At 46.6% G+C, this 14,703-nt stretch overlaps 1 protein-coding gene across 2 annotated transcripts in view; it reads right to left on the reverse strand.

Moving 5' to 3' along the window:
• The window catches only part of Asic2 (acid sensing ion channel subunit 2), a 1,045,529-nt gene that overhangs the window by 75,533 nt on the left and 955,293 nt on the right, over positions 1–14,703 (reverse strand). For both annotated transcript variants that reach the window (XM_033762894.1, XM_033762895.1), the window contains exon 2: positions 7,926–8,076. In XM_033762894.1, the coding sequence (XP_033618785.1) occupies positions 7,926–8,076 (151 nt within the window). The remainder of the gene's footprint in view (positions 1–7,925; positions 8,077–14,703) is intronic.

Consider the following 14,703-nt stretch of genomic DNA (forward strand, 5'->3'; position numbering starts at 1 on the left):
CTTCTCACTGCAGTGGCCGGATGCACAGGTGTTGTCCCTTCTGGGATTGACAGCTGCCTGCTCCAGTTGGGACCGACTGTCACCTAGGTCCCCTCCCTGTCCTCTTCATCTGCCCCTGGAATCCTCTTGGCCTAGATCCCCCGCTTCCAGAATCTTCTATGATCTTCTTTTTCATTTTAATTGCTCATGCTCCAGTAATGGCTGCAAAAATTCTGTCTGGGAGACACATTTTTGTTTTTGGAATTGAAATTCTATGCTCACACTTCATTTGTAGTTTTATGAGTACAGAATTCTATCTTAGAAATGAAAGACTACCTCCCCCTGCTGAAATACGAAGGCATTGTGCCATTGTATTCTGGCTTTGACTGTTTCTGCTGAGATTTCCCAGGCCATTCTGATTCTGGATCTCAGATAAGTGACTTTCACTTTTCTCTCCAGAAGCTTTTAAGAATTTCTATTTATTTCTGTTAGCCTGAATTTCACAAGGATGTGTCTTGGTCTGCTTCATTTGTCATTCTTGCAGATAAGATTTGGTGAACTCTTTCCATTTGGAAGGCCACGTAGTTCTTTGATAATGTATTCTTTTCCATTCTCTTTTGTTTTCTACTAGGAGGATGTTGGATTTTCTAGATTGGTCCTCTCATTTTCATATTGTTTTCCCTTTCCATTTTTCCATCTGTTTTCCTTTTTGTTTTACCTTTTGGGAGAGCTTCTCAATTCTAATCCTTCTACAAATTGTTTTCTAATATCTGCAGTCATATCTTTCATTTACATTTTTCCTGCATCTCTGAATATTCCTTTTTACCAGAGTCCTGTGCTTATATTTATGGATGCAGTATTATCTCTTATCTCTCTTGATAATTTAATTAAATCATTTGGAGGTTTCCTTCTCCTTCTGACACTATTTTTCATTTATTATGCCCTATTTATTGCTTAATACTCTCAAGGCACTTTTCAAAGCACTTCATAAAAAATAACTCACTTCAGTTCACCTAACAATACCGTAGAGCAGATACTAGTATTATGTCCACTTTACAGGTAGTAAAACTGAGGCCCTAAAGGTTAAGTACATTTCTCAAGGTCATGCAGCTGGTAAGTGGTACAGTTGGGACCTGAACCTAGGCATCTGCATTCTACAGTTGATTCTGTTAACAGTGATTTGTATCTCACAAAGTTTTGTTTTTTGTTTGGTTTTAATTTCTTTCCTTTTAGTGACTTTCTGCAAATGCTTGGCTCTGTAGCTACCCATTCATGGTTAAGAGGTACTGAAAGGCTGCAGAGCCCTTCCTTGTGTGGATTTCTCAGGGACTTGTCACACTGTGGGTGACTTAACTTGAGTGTTTATTCTGAGGCCTCCTGTCATTATCTGTGGGTTTTCTCTCTTGAACTTGTCAGTTTTTCTTGGAAGGGAGCCCCCAAACTTCTGCTTGGGATGTGTGGGGTAGAGAAGACCAGTTGAGGTTCTTTCTGCTTAAGAATCAGGATTTCACCCCATCTTCTTATTTTCTGTTTAGCTCTTTCCCTGTGCCCTCTGCTGGGCCTGATCTCCCCAGGTCCAAAGCCCGGCTCTTTTAATACCTACTTTCTGCTGGGCCAGGAGAGACTTTCTGGCTGCTTTGGGCCATGGGAGAATTTGCAGGGGTCCCAATGGCTCCTTTTCCAGACTTCACATCAATTCTTCCAGTTTCAGTGCCATCTCTCACCCTGGTCTTCAGCAGTTTCTGGGGCCTCCAGCTCCTGATGATTCCCAGACTTCCATGGTGAGAACGGTGGCCTCTTTTAGTGTTTTCAGTACAGGTCTTTATTTTTCGTCCCTGCCAATTCTCCCAACCACTCAACCATATGCTTTCTAGTTTCCAAAAACTTGCTGACATCTACTATCATTGTCCTAGTGGGTTTCTACTAAAATAAAAACCCTCGATTGCCCCTTTGGTGGGGCTGAGGGAGGGAGCCTCCCATAAATGCAAATGATCAACCCACCATGTTTGATCAGAAGTCTAGATAGTGAGCTCCCTTGAGTCTCAGGGCCACTGCAGACACACCTCAAGCTACCCTCACCATCTCAGAAGTAGCAAGAGGGACGATTAGAGCTGGTCTCTGGCAGTTACCCAGCCACAGACCCAATCAACATTTCTCATCCTTGTACTATCCACCTCCTACTCAGTGGTTTTCAAACTGGGCTCCAAGGCCCCCCCAGGGATGCCCAAAGTTGGCCATAGGAAGTAAAGGGCAAAGCAAACAGGAGTCCCAATCTTCCAGTTGAACAGAGCAGCTCTGCTTTCGCCTGTTTTATATGTGGGGACTGTGCTACAGCTTCCATTCAGTACAACAATTTTGCTTTCTAAAAAAGCAAAGAGGAACAAATAGGAAAGGAAGGAGAGCTGCATCAGACCTATCATTATGTGCCATTCTCTCTCCAAAGATGTTGCCTGCACCATTTTTCCTGGGCTATTTTCATGGCAGTGCTTTTACAATCACAATTTGAACATTAAAGGAATTTAGTGGAGGGAGCTCTGCTTTTGGGTTCCAATGTAGGTTTAAAGCTCGATTCAGCTACTTAACTAGGTGTTAACTTGGGAAGGCTAACTCAACTTATCTGGGTAGTTGTTTTTTTTTTTAAATCTTTCATTGGGGATGATGCTACCTTGTTAGCAGGGGAACTGGGAAGAGTCATGGGATGGCATGTGTGCAGCACGTAATAGCTACTCATTGATGTTAGTTCCCCCCTCACCCTGGCTCTGGCAGTGTGTACAGTTCCAGAAAATTTTTTCCCTCTCCATAAATACTTATTGCTCTGTGGGAAGTAGTCCAAGGTCCTTGACCACTTGGAGCTTATGTTTTAGTGAGAAGGGACAGAGAACAGAAAATAAGTAAACCACGCAGAATACCTTAAGGTAATAACTGTCACGGAAAGGAGAAGAGAAGCAGATAAGGAGGGGTAAGGAACTAGGGTGGTGGGGCGGTCACAGTTTTACACAGGGCAGTTCGAGGAGACCTCATCCACAATGTGATGTTGGAGTGAAGACTGGACAGGGAAGGCACTTAGCTACTTGGATATCTCAGCAAGGGTCTCTAAGCAAAAAGAAAAGCAAAGGCAGACGCCCTAGAAGAAGAGAGCCCTCAAGAACTGAAGCGGCACCAGGAAAGCCCTATGGTCAGAGCCAGGTTAACGACAGGGATGGTAGGAGGTGACAGAGACCTTGAGGGTAATGGAGACAGATCTTTACTTCCACTGAAGCAAAGATTTAAAAAAATAATTTATTTGCTCAAAATGTATCGAACACTACATTCATGTATACCTAACTCTAGGATTTGGCAAAAGTAAGGGGACTCACATTTGATTTAAAAAAGTACATTTTGCATGGAAATGAATGATAGGGGGAGAAGGGAAAGGGAGGGCCCTACTCATGGTCTTTCCAAGGTCTGGATGTATCCATTTAGAATTAGAGTTTGTTAAAGTCTCAGCACTCTGGGAGAGGGAAGTAGTAGGATGTCGAGTTTCAGTTCACTCGGGGCATTTGCTGAGACCCTGTGTCAAAATAAAGTTGAACAGAGCTGGAGATATAGCTTGTGTGAAGGCCTTGGGTTCAATCCTTAGTACCGGGGGAAAATAAAACAGCTCAGCATCTGTTGGGAGTTGTGTGTGTGTAAGTATGCACAAAGCCTGTCTCTAGTGACAGAGAATGAAGGCGGTTGGGTCGGTTATGGCAAGAGAGCCCAGGGCACAGGTGCCTTGGTTCCCCTGGTTCCAGTCATCTCTGGGCTGCATCCCACCCGCTTCTGTGGCTGGTTGCTGAAGCCTCCCTTGGCTTCCAAGGGCAAAACAATCCTTTTCATGCCTAAGCTTGTTTGATTCAGGTTCCTCTCATGTGCAACCCAGATAACCCACTGCCTATTCCTTTTATCTTTGAAGTTACTCAGAGGTATCTGTACAGAGTTTCATTTTTAACAACCTCCCACCTGTCTTCAATTTAATTTCCTTTGGAAAACTCTGGCCATGAAATCTATACTTCTGTGGGCTAGCACAGCTTTTCTGAAAGTGTATTTTGTGAGCTCTTCCATGGAAAAGGTTTCCATGACCAAGTGCATTTGGAAAATAAATGCTGCGTGCAATATTTCTATCTTGGAGATTCATAATGTAGCATATTAAAGAACTCCTGCAATGAATAAATGTGGGTAATGCTGTTTAACCAGGGTTTTAGTTTCTTTTGGACCCCAGATCCTTTTTATTCATGTAACATGTACTATTCCAAACTCCTGCTTCTCCACAGGGTCCCTTTTGGGCAGGCTGAGAAAATAAGCCCATTGCTTTTAAAAATGGCATTGCTATTGGGTGCCCTGCACAGATATGTTTGAGCAATGGGGTCCCCTGATGGGGGCATTATCAGCCTGGAGGAGGGGATATGAGAATTTTCATAAAGTTGCCTCCTACTCATTCGGTATGCTTTTTTTATTTTAACTTGCTCATTGGTGCCTTATCATTGACAGTGACTTTTCAGACCATTGCCACCTTCCTCAAAGGTCCTGCTCGCTTACTACTGGAATTATACCTAGTGGAGTGGGTCCCACACTGTGCCTTAACCCTCTGAAAGGTGAATCTATCCACAATTCAAGGCTGCACTAGAAGCTCTCTTTGAGCACAGCAGGGGCATCCAGACAATTAGATGGCTCCCGACCCCTGTGGCAGGTGTGGGATATTTGGAATCTCCTCTGCCTCTGGGGTTTTTGGACTACCTTTCTACCCCCTGGATGTCATCTTCACCTTCCCTTGCGCACAGTTTGCCGAGAGCTCTCATCGGACCCTTTCAGCCGTCCTGTTTTGTTTGTTTAATTCATCTGCACTTACTAGATGAGGAAATTGATGTTCATATATTTGTTCTTAGTCACATAGGTGTGAAAAGAAGAGCTGGGTTTGCTTTTGTGTCTGCCTGATCCTGTTATGCCATTTTCTTGATCCTATCGTGTTGTTTTGTCATCAAGCTACCAGCGCCCTCTCCCTCAGCAGCCACATTTCAATTCCTTTCTTCTTCATCACTCAACTATCTCCTTCTTTTGGGGATTGAAAGGCGGGGCTGTTAAGGAAGCAAGATGGTGTCTACAGGGCCACATGGCTCTGCAGGTCAGGAGGGCTGCCTCCTGCCGACTGTGGCAGGGCCAGACAGGAAGTGCTCACAGGCCTCAGGACTGTGACCAAGCAGTTAGATGTACCCATATCTCTTAGATGGCTTCACAGACAGCCTCCCTCCCCTGTTGAAGCCCACCTATCATCCTCCCATAGTTGTGCTGGCTTTACTCTCACCACCACGAGACCCACCCCTTCCCTGCTAGCCTAACAACTAAGCAACTTTGAGGTAACGAGAATCTCCAAGGTGTAGGTCGTTGCCAGGTGGCTTCTCATCCTGAAGAAATGTACAGTGGAGGAAGCCGTCATGTAAGAATCTACATGTTCTAGCTGGGGGTGGGGTGGGGGAAGAGACTTAGATTTAGTTTCTTCGGTGGGATCAAGGAGCTGTGCCTGCTACTTGGACCACGGTGAGGGGCACACCAAGAAAGAGGAATTTCACAGCCCTGGAAGGAAGTGGGATGTGGCTGCGAAGGCAAACAACCAAGAAGCCAAATGGAGCTTTGTGAAGCTGTGTCCCATTCTGCTACCCGCCTTCAACGTGGTAGCCACTAGCCCCTTGGAGCTGTTTTACTTTCGGTTAATAAAAATACAGTTTCTCATGCTCCCTCAGCATGGCTCAGTGTATTGGACAACACAGGGAAATTTCCATGATTCCAGAAGGTTCTCTTGTACAGCACTGATTAGTTTCTTTTCTCTAGTTTCCTCTGTTCCCCACCCCCGTCTCCCTGCTTTATATCCACCCTTCTTCAGGCAGTCTGCTTCCCCAGCTACTCCTGGGGCCTCAAGGGAAACGGTTTAAGGGACAGCTGGTCTATCACTCAGGGAGAGCTCAAGCTCCAAGTAGGAGGGAGATGGGGTTCTGTTGTAGATTCAGTGTATGTGTCTGACTTCCTAACAGGATAACATGCTGCTGAGAGGCAGGGCTTTGGTCTCTTGCTTCCACATTTATGACTATGTCCTGCACAGAGTTGGGTTCATGGAATGTCTTTCATCTCCATTTTGAATTTGTCCTGAATTGGTAGAGCTCATGGTCCTGTTGGACTGACTGATTGCCTGGAAGCAATTGTTTGCTCTTGAATTGAGGTAGCAGGTTGGAAAATCCAACATTACCACGGAAGGACATTAACTAACTTCTGCTTCGGTCTTGGGTGAGGGATCTCCACTTTCTTTCCTTATTTCTCTCTTTCCCATAAGTTACTGAATAGGAAAATATATTTTGGCATTTGTAAGAAGGGCCTCTTTTTTTGGGGACTCAAACTTCCAGGTCACAGGCTTTTTTTCTAAACCCAACGATCACGAGATACAGCCTGGTCTCAGCATGTCCTGGGAAGCCAGGCTCTGTCCACCAGCTCTAGGGGATGCTGAGCTTGGAACAAACATAAACCTTCATCCCCCTTCATCTGGGGTGGGAGAGGAGGGCATTTAATTCAGAAAAGTAGACAGGATCAGTGGAGCATCTCCTCAGCAGGCACGCATGGGGCTTGGAGTGCCCTGGAGCCAGAGGGAAAGTTGCCACAAGGCATCGCTGCGGTGACACGTGGAGGTCGTTTTATTTTTCAGCTGAAGGGACTGAGTACTCGGCATCATGTGAGGTCAGTGGGCATGCTCACCTCTTGCCATCAGGGTGCTCAAGCATGAGTTGCTGGGAGGCAGTGGAGAGTATGCTGGTGGGGAGAGAGTGGGGAGCTGGCTGTCAGCATCTGCTGGGTGGGAGCTCTCGCTGTCTCAGCAGCCAGGCAACATGGCCACAATAAGGCCAGATCTCAGATTCCTCTTCCTTTGGAAGAATCGCAGGTGAGAGTCCAGGGCCTCCCTCCTTTGGATTTTTGCCTCTCCGCTCTGGTCCCTCCCAGGCTCATCTCTTGGCCAGCCTCTGTTATTCTTCCTGCTATGCCCCAAGTGCAGCAGGACTTTTATTTCAGGTCTTGTTGGCACCCATAGTTTTCATTCTTGGGCACGTCTTGACCTTCTTTTCCTGCTGAAACTCTCCAGGTTCCCGGCATTCCTTGGCTTATGGCTGCAACACTCCACAATTTCTGCCTCTAGCACATTGCCTTCTCTTCTATCTGACCGTCCTGTGCCCTCTTGTGAGGACACTTGTCATGACATCAGGACCATCAGATCATCAAGGACAAGATCATGACCTCATTCAAATGCTCCCCACACTAAAACACTTTCCCTCAACCTAATAGGGTGTTTCCTTCACTAGACTGTGAATAAGAACTTGATCTTTTTCACTTTAACATCCTCACTTTAGGGAGAAGCCATGGTTAATGAATAGTTTGTGGAATAAGAAAAGTCTGCCAGGGGGTTGCTCAACCATGGTGCTGATTCCCCAAGACCACGTCCTTTGGCTTCTCAACACTTCACAGTCCCTCCGCCTTCCCCAGTGAGCAGGATCCTGCTCTCATTTTGATTGGACTCCCTAGCTGGGGTGAGTATTTGGGATGGCTGGAAGAGGAAGAGGCTGCTTTATCCCACTTCTTCTGAAATCAAGCTATTCACACTCAGCCACACCTGCTGTACGGCCCCTCTCTATTACCTCCCCTCACCCTGCCTACCTCGCCTTTCCAGGATCAGTACCTGCCCCTCCCCTACCCAGCGAACTCTAAGGAAACCCAGAGCCTCACAGCCATTTCCAGGGCACTTTCAGCATTTGCTGACATGCTCTCAGTCCCTTGCTGGAGAGCAAACTTTCTAGGATGGGCCAAGACAGCCCACCTGGGCCACACAGCCTTTCTGAGTAGGGCCTGCGCACCCGTTGCCCCTCCCCGTGTCCCAGTCCCTGGGCCCAGCTCACCTGTCTCTCCCCAGATGGGCAGGTACTCATCTTGCTGAATGTCCAGCATGATCTCCAGCCCGTTGCCTGTCCCCCCCTTGACCGTGGTGAGCAGAGGCTTGCCATCCTCGCCTGAGTTAAACATGTAACACTTCCCATATTTTGTAAACACCTGAAGGAGAGAAGAGAGAGAGAAGCACATGTTGACTTCACACTGGGCTCCAGGGATCGGTGAGACCCAGAAGTCCCACAGCAGACCAGAGTCCCCACAGCCCACCACAGTCAACCCTTCCTGAGGACCAGTGATTCCTCACTCCTACTGTTGGCTGGACTTTTGCCAAGAGGGTTATGTCATCGAAGAACGGTAAGGACACTTTTGGGGTTTTTCAATGGGATCTGGTCTCTTCTCCCTCTGCACATGCCCCCAGGAAGTCCAGTCCATTTCCAAGCATTGAATATCATCTGTAAACTTCTGATCCTCCACCTACATTTCCAGCTATAGCTTTCTTCTGGTTAAGGAAAAACAGATCCCACTGTCTGATAAGCATCTTCCCAGGGTCCCACAGACATCGTAGCTCAGTGTGTCCCAAAGGGACAAATCTGCCTTGGTTTCTTTACTCCGTCAGATATTTCTGTCACATTCCCCACCCAACAGCAGCATCACCAGGTGCCAGGGGCTCAGGCCAGACCCCTGAAGTCATACTGTCCACTTTTCCTCTTCCTTACCCCATGGGTAATCGACCAGCAGTGCCTGCCAACATTTTACAGCTACCTTGAATTTGGCCTTTTGTCCTGTATACTTCTTTAATTTAGGACCCAAGCGTTTCTTGCCTGGCCTACTCTGGTGGTTTTCTAGCAGATCTCCTGGATTCCAGACAACTTGGCCCAGCTCATCCTCTAAGCTAACTCTTTCCAAACTGCAAGCCTGATCACATTAATCCTGTGCTAATCTGCCAGGGGCTCTCTTATTACCTTTTGGCTAAAACCGACAGCCTGCATGCCCTGCCTCCTGTGATGCCCTCTCTGCCTACTCCTCCCACTTTCTACCCTCCTGCTTACTGCCGGAGCCCACAATCATCTGCCAGATGCTCATCCCATGGGCTCAGGGACTGTATCTGCTTCTTTATACACCTTTTGTTGATGGCCAGCACCATGCCTGGTTCATGGGGTGCTCCGTAAATGTATGCTGAGTAGGTGAGTGAGTGAGTAGGTAGAGTCTGACCAGAGAACTTGCAGCATTCTGGGACATACCCAGCTGGCTCACACACTACTGGCTTTCTACTTGCTATCGCCTCTCATTTCTCACTCTGCCCAAACACCTTCTATAGGTCTCTGTTTGGACAACCTCTAACTATTCTTTAAGACTGGATTTAAGCACCTCTTCCTCCAGGAAACCTTTCTGAAACCCTAGCTCAACCTGGGCTACCCCACCCCACCGCCCTGTTTTGGCTTCTCTTGTTCCTTGACTGTAACACCTACTGCATAACACTGAATAGCTGGTTCTCACACTGTCTTTCATTTGCAAACCCCAGCACTTAGTATGTTGCTGCCACATAACTAAGACCACTTTGCTTGATGAAAGCGTGCTTATAAAGATGCAGTACATTGGTGTGGAAAAAGTCTAGGGCCAGAAAGATCTTTGTCCAAGTTTTGACTTTCTTACTTACTAGTCACGTGACCTTGGGTGAGTGGAATAAGTCCTGCAAGCCTCAGTTTCTCCATCTATGAAGTGGGGGTTTTAGTCCTTATCTTTGTCACCTATCAAGGTTATTGAGAGGGTCAAATGAGGTAATGCAGGCAAAATGACTTTGAAAACTATAATAGCTTTTCTACAAATGCTATGGGTTATTATGATTATATAACTGCCTTGGAATTTCTAGTTGAAGCCAAATTACATCCAGCGAAATTGGGTTGGAAGGGATCCAGGCTAACTGTATTGGATTCCTGCAGCACTGAGATCCAGGCCACTTCTCTGCCCACAGGGTCCCATCTTACAGCATGGAGACTGTGGGGAAGCCACAGGGCTTCCCTGCCTTCAGTGCGGGCTGGTTCACAGCAGGTGTGAGGGCTGGGACTGCCTTGCTCATGCAGATCTTGATGACTAGATGCAAGGAGGAAAGAGAGCCTTCTACTCTGTGTTAAACACTCATCTATATTATCTTATTAACCCTCACAACTGTGATCATGGGTGGGTAGGAAATCAAGGTCCGGAGAGGTTAAGTAACTGCTTGCCTAAGATCACACAGCTAGTAAGTAGAGAAGCTAGGATTCAAATCCATGTCTTTCTGATTCTTACACATGTGCTCTTTCTGGGTGGGCTGTCCTGGGAGGGTCACAAAGGTGTTTGCCATTGGGCCACTTGCCAAAGGAAGTATATATTGCTGTTCTCTGCCTTGTTTTTTCTATCAGCCAGTCAATATTCATAGGCATGTACTCCTACGATGTGAAAGGATTGTGGAGATGCAAAAAACTACATTCTGTCCTTCTTCCTGTCTGCCTTTAGGAGTTGTAAGAAGGGCTAGTAAAATACCAGGTTCTATGTTTTTCTTCACTACATAAAATGGCTCCGAGTTCCTGGCTAGTTGTACTATTTCAGAACAACCGAGTCTTACTCTCTCCGCTTCATTGTGAGGGAGAACATCTGGAATGAGGCAAAGTCCAAAGCAAAAATAGTTTTTCAGAGAACTGAGTTTTATCATCACTATTGCATATAGCAATTGAACTTAGCTAATGAACTTGTCTGCTGGAGAGATGCTCTTGGGGACCATTGTAATGAGTAGAGAAGAGCATTTTATAGTTAGCACATCCGTTACAAGGGGTTGAATACATCTGGAGTTTTTCTTTATAGATACTGTAAATATCCTGTCTCCAAAACTGCTTACAGTTTTTACTTGACTATCTGCATAAAGAGGTTTTTAAGCAAAAGTAAACTTCAGCTTGGTATCAGATGATTGCAAACTCCAACTCCCATCGTCTCTCCTCTCCCACCATTCAATCCTTGAACGTCAGAACATTGGGCTGGGCTTAGAATATGGTATCTTCTCCCGAAGTTACTCATGATCCCACCCGCGTCACCACATGCCAGGCAGTGCTAAGAAAGGTACGGACCCTCCTTGAGCCTCTGAAGACGATGACAAAGTGTGAGAACTGAAAGATCTTCTCACTCACTTACCTTACTTTATAGATAAGGTGGAGAGGGAGAGACTTACAGAAAGGCAGTGGCTTGCCTTTGAAAACTATAATAGCAAAGACTTCTGCAACTGGGACACTAACTCCTTGTCCAGCTCATTGTCCTTCCTTTATTCCAGCCTCCTTCAGTTTTCTACTTGCAGGAGGAGATGGAAGATTTGGGGATTGCTACAGTCCCTCCCATCTGAATGTGAATTGATCATTGAGTGATTAACAGAGGCCAGCAAGCCATTCCTCCATGTACGGGGCCTTTTAATTTCAGGGACCACTGAGTATCTGGTGTGTGCCCTTTGGGGGCCTCCTGTTGCATTGGGATCAAATCCCAGGTTCTCATGAGGCCCTATGTGGTTCAGCCCATCTCCCTTCCTACTGTATTGGATCCTTTACACATATCAGTTTCTTCTGTCCCCAGGTAGTCAGCGAGCCCCTTTTTATATCCTGTTTCTTCTGCCTAGAATGCTTTTCCCACGTACTTTGCCTGCCCAACCTCTTCTCAGGCCCCAGCTTGATAACCACCTCTTCTAAGAGGTCTTGCCTGACCGTCCCACTCCTCTTCTACCTCTACTTAAGTTGGGTCTTCTTGTTTCCCAGCCTCAGGACTCCTATATTTTTCTGTCACAGTGTACATCAGAGTGTGCAAGGAGGTGGCTGTATTACGAGATTATTTGCTAAACATGTCTTCCACTGGTCTATAAGCATTAAGAGTGCAGAGACAGTGTCTGTTTTGTAGAATGAATGAATGAACCCCAAGGTACTGCTGCTCTGAACCTGGTTGTCCACTTCTGGGAGTGCCCTTGGGTACTGGCTGAGCCTACTTGGTTCTGCCCGGAGCTCATGGTGACAGCTTGTACTACTCCCTTTTTCAGTTGTGGCCTGCCCCATTTCCCCTTTACTTGTTTGTACCTAAGCATCTATGTTTGCTTCTCCATGAAACAGTCCTCTTAGGAATAAAGAGGATAGGGATCAGTATACCTTTGTAGGTGCAAGCAAAGGAGCCCAGGAAAAGCACAGTACCCACTAGTTGCATGTTTTTGCCCGCTGCTCCTGCCTGGCTTTCTGATGATTATTTTCTTCTCTGCTCAACATCAAAGGTTGCAGAGCTATTTATACAGAGCATAATTTTGCTACAAGCTTGGGACAAGATGAGGCTCTCCTTCCTCATTTAAGGCATAATGATGTGTAAGTGTAACACACGCTCCAAATTTACTCCTTATCGCCCCCAGCCAGAAAATACAATTTATTTAAGTCCAGACTGTCAGGCTGAGCTCTCTGCCTTTCCAGGCCTGCCATTCTTGCAGGCATTTCTGTGTTTTCCTAGTGAGAGCTGACAGCCCCACTGTGGGAAGAAGGATTAGCTGGGTTGCAAAAAGTCTAGAATAGCACTTAGTTGGATAGGTTTGTAGGAATTAAAAAAGGTGTGCAGACCACATTTCTTGGATTTCTTGGAGTAAGGGGCCTCCTGAGAGAAAACTGGGCTCTGTAATCATCTTCCTCGTTGCTCCCATTTGCATGGCATATTACCATGCTGTACTCCTTCAACTTTGTCGTTGGCCCTGTAAAGCTGGGAGGAAGGAAGCTAACAATTCTTGAGCCTCTACTCTCACTTCTGCTTGGCACTTTCAAGGGAGTTACCTCTTCTGAATTACAGCCCCAGCCACCCTGATTGGGAGGCTTTTTGTAGTCACATCCCCATTGCACAGTTGAGGAAACTGAGGCTGCTGAAAGTCACAGTGCCAGGAGGTGGCAGGGCCGAAACTTTTGGGTGAGGCTTTCCCATTGAGGAACTTAAAAGGAGACCACAAGAGCTTGAGCCAACCAGGACTGGATCAAGACAGCTACTGGCCATGTAATGCATCAGTTTCAACTCCAGTTTCTTTTGCAGACTGGACATCAAAATCTTGTCATGTGTCTGAGGGGCTAACAGAATAGAAGTGGATTCATTTGGAAGATTACATAATAGACCTCTTCAGTAGCTACAGACCACACAAGTGAAAGAGCTGCATGTCTGCTTTCAGCAGAAAGACTGTGGAGGGATGGGAACTGGTCAGGGTTGAATTGAGGAATGGGGTCATTGGGGTCCCTGTCTTATTTACGCCCCACAGTACTAAGTAAGTTAGTTTATTGGTTGATGATTGATTCCTTGGTACTGGGGATTGAACCCCAGGCCTTCTCACAGAGTCCTTTTCTTCCTTTTTATTTTGAGACAGGCCTCACTAAGTTGCTAAGTTGCCCAGGCTGGGCTCCAACTTGTGATCCCCTTGCCTCAGCCTCCCAGAGTGCACGGATGACGAGCGTGCACTATTGTGCCTGGCTCCAAGTTTATTTTAAAGGAGTCTGAGGAGATGAAAGAGTCACATTCCACTGACTGCTTATTCCCTACTTATGTTCAGTCAAGCTGCTGGATGCTGTGGGGCCATCAGCCTCTGTGGGAAAGGAGATGCTTCAGTGCACACAGCCCACTGTGAAAACCTATATTTGAATGCCAATAGCCAAGTTGTTACCAGTTACTGAGACAGCAGACACTACTGATCTCAAGTCGGTGTGTTCTAAATCCATAAAACATGGAGGTAGGGATGGGGAGAGCATCTTCCTGTCTTTCTGGTAACTGAAAGGAATGCTTGAAAGCACAGACTGGTTTTGCTGTCCCCCCTCCATTCCATAGCTTCAGTGCCGATCACTGTGTATCTGCTGTCATTGATATATCTTGTGAGGCTGGCACTCTAACCCTACATTACAGATAAGGAAAATGAGGCCTAGAGAGGCTGAGCCAGACACAGGGCTGGTAAGTTCAGAATTCAGGGTGAAATATATATTTGCTTCACTGTCCCTAGTAGCTACAGCTCACTCCTTCACCTTCTCCAACTTGCTGTGGTCCCAGTAGACTAGAGAAGACTGCTGGCCAGGACTCTCCCACCTGGCAGTGGAGGAGGCTCATCTCAGAGCCAGAAGAACTCTGAAAACGTGCCAGATGCCGAAAGTTCCCACTGAACTTTTTATTTTGCATGCCAGGAGTCCAAGGCTCCGAGAGGTAAAGTGTCTTGCCTCAGGCTGCACAGCCAGTTTGCGGGGCAGAGTAGAGATGTGACCTAGGTTTTATGGCGAAAGCTTACTCTTTGCACATATCAGAGCCTAGGAAGCATGAGTGGGTCACCTTTCCTGAGACACTGAACAAGAGTGAGATCTGTAACTGCTGCCTGCAGAGGGAAGAGCATTGGGGCTTTGTGTGACTTGTTGGGTGCCCTGCCTTATAGAATATGTCAGTCAGCTTTCCGTGACTGGAACAAAATACCTGACACACATCACTTAAAGGAGAAAAGGTTTATTTTGGCTCACGGTTTTAGAGGTCTCCCTTCATGATTAGCTGGCATTGAGGCAGAGGGCAGGGAGGAGGAAAGCTGCTCAACTCATGGCATCAGGGAAGCAGAGGGCAAGGGAAGGGCCAGAGAGGAAGGGAGCAGGGACCAGAAAAAATCTCCAAGGTTACATTCCCAAGATCCACCCAGATGCACCCAGAAGTGTTCTTTACTCCTCTCCTATGTGTCTTTCAAGACAGTCAAGCTGAAAATCAAAATTAATCATCACACAGAGTGTGAGAAATGCAAAGCGGAGC

The sequence above is a fragment of the Fukomys damarensis genome, unplaced genomic scaffold (assembly GCF_012274545.1).
Source record: "Fukomys damarensis isolate Sample0158 unplaced genomic scaffold, DMR_v1.0_HiC HiC_scaffold_13, whole genome shotgun sequence".
Taxonomy (NCBI): domain Eukaryota; kingdom Metazoa; phylum Chordata; class Mammalia; order Rodentia; family Bathyergidae; genus Fukomys; species Fukomys damarensis.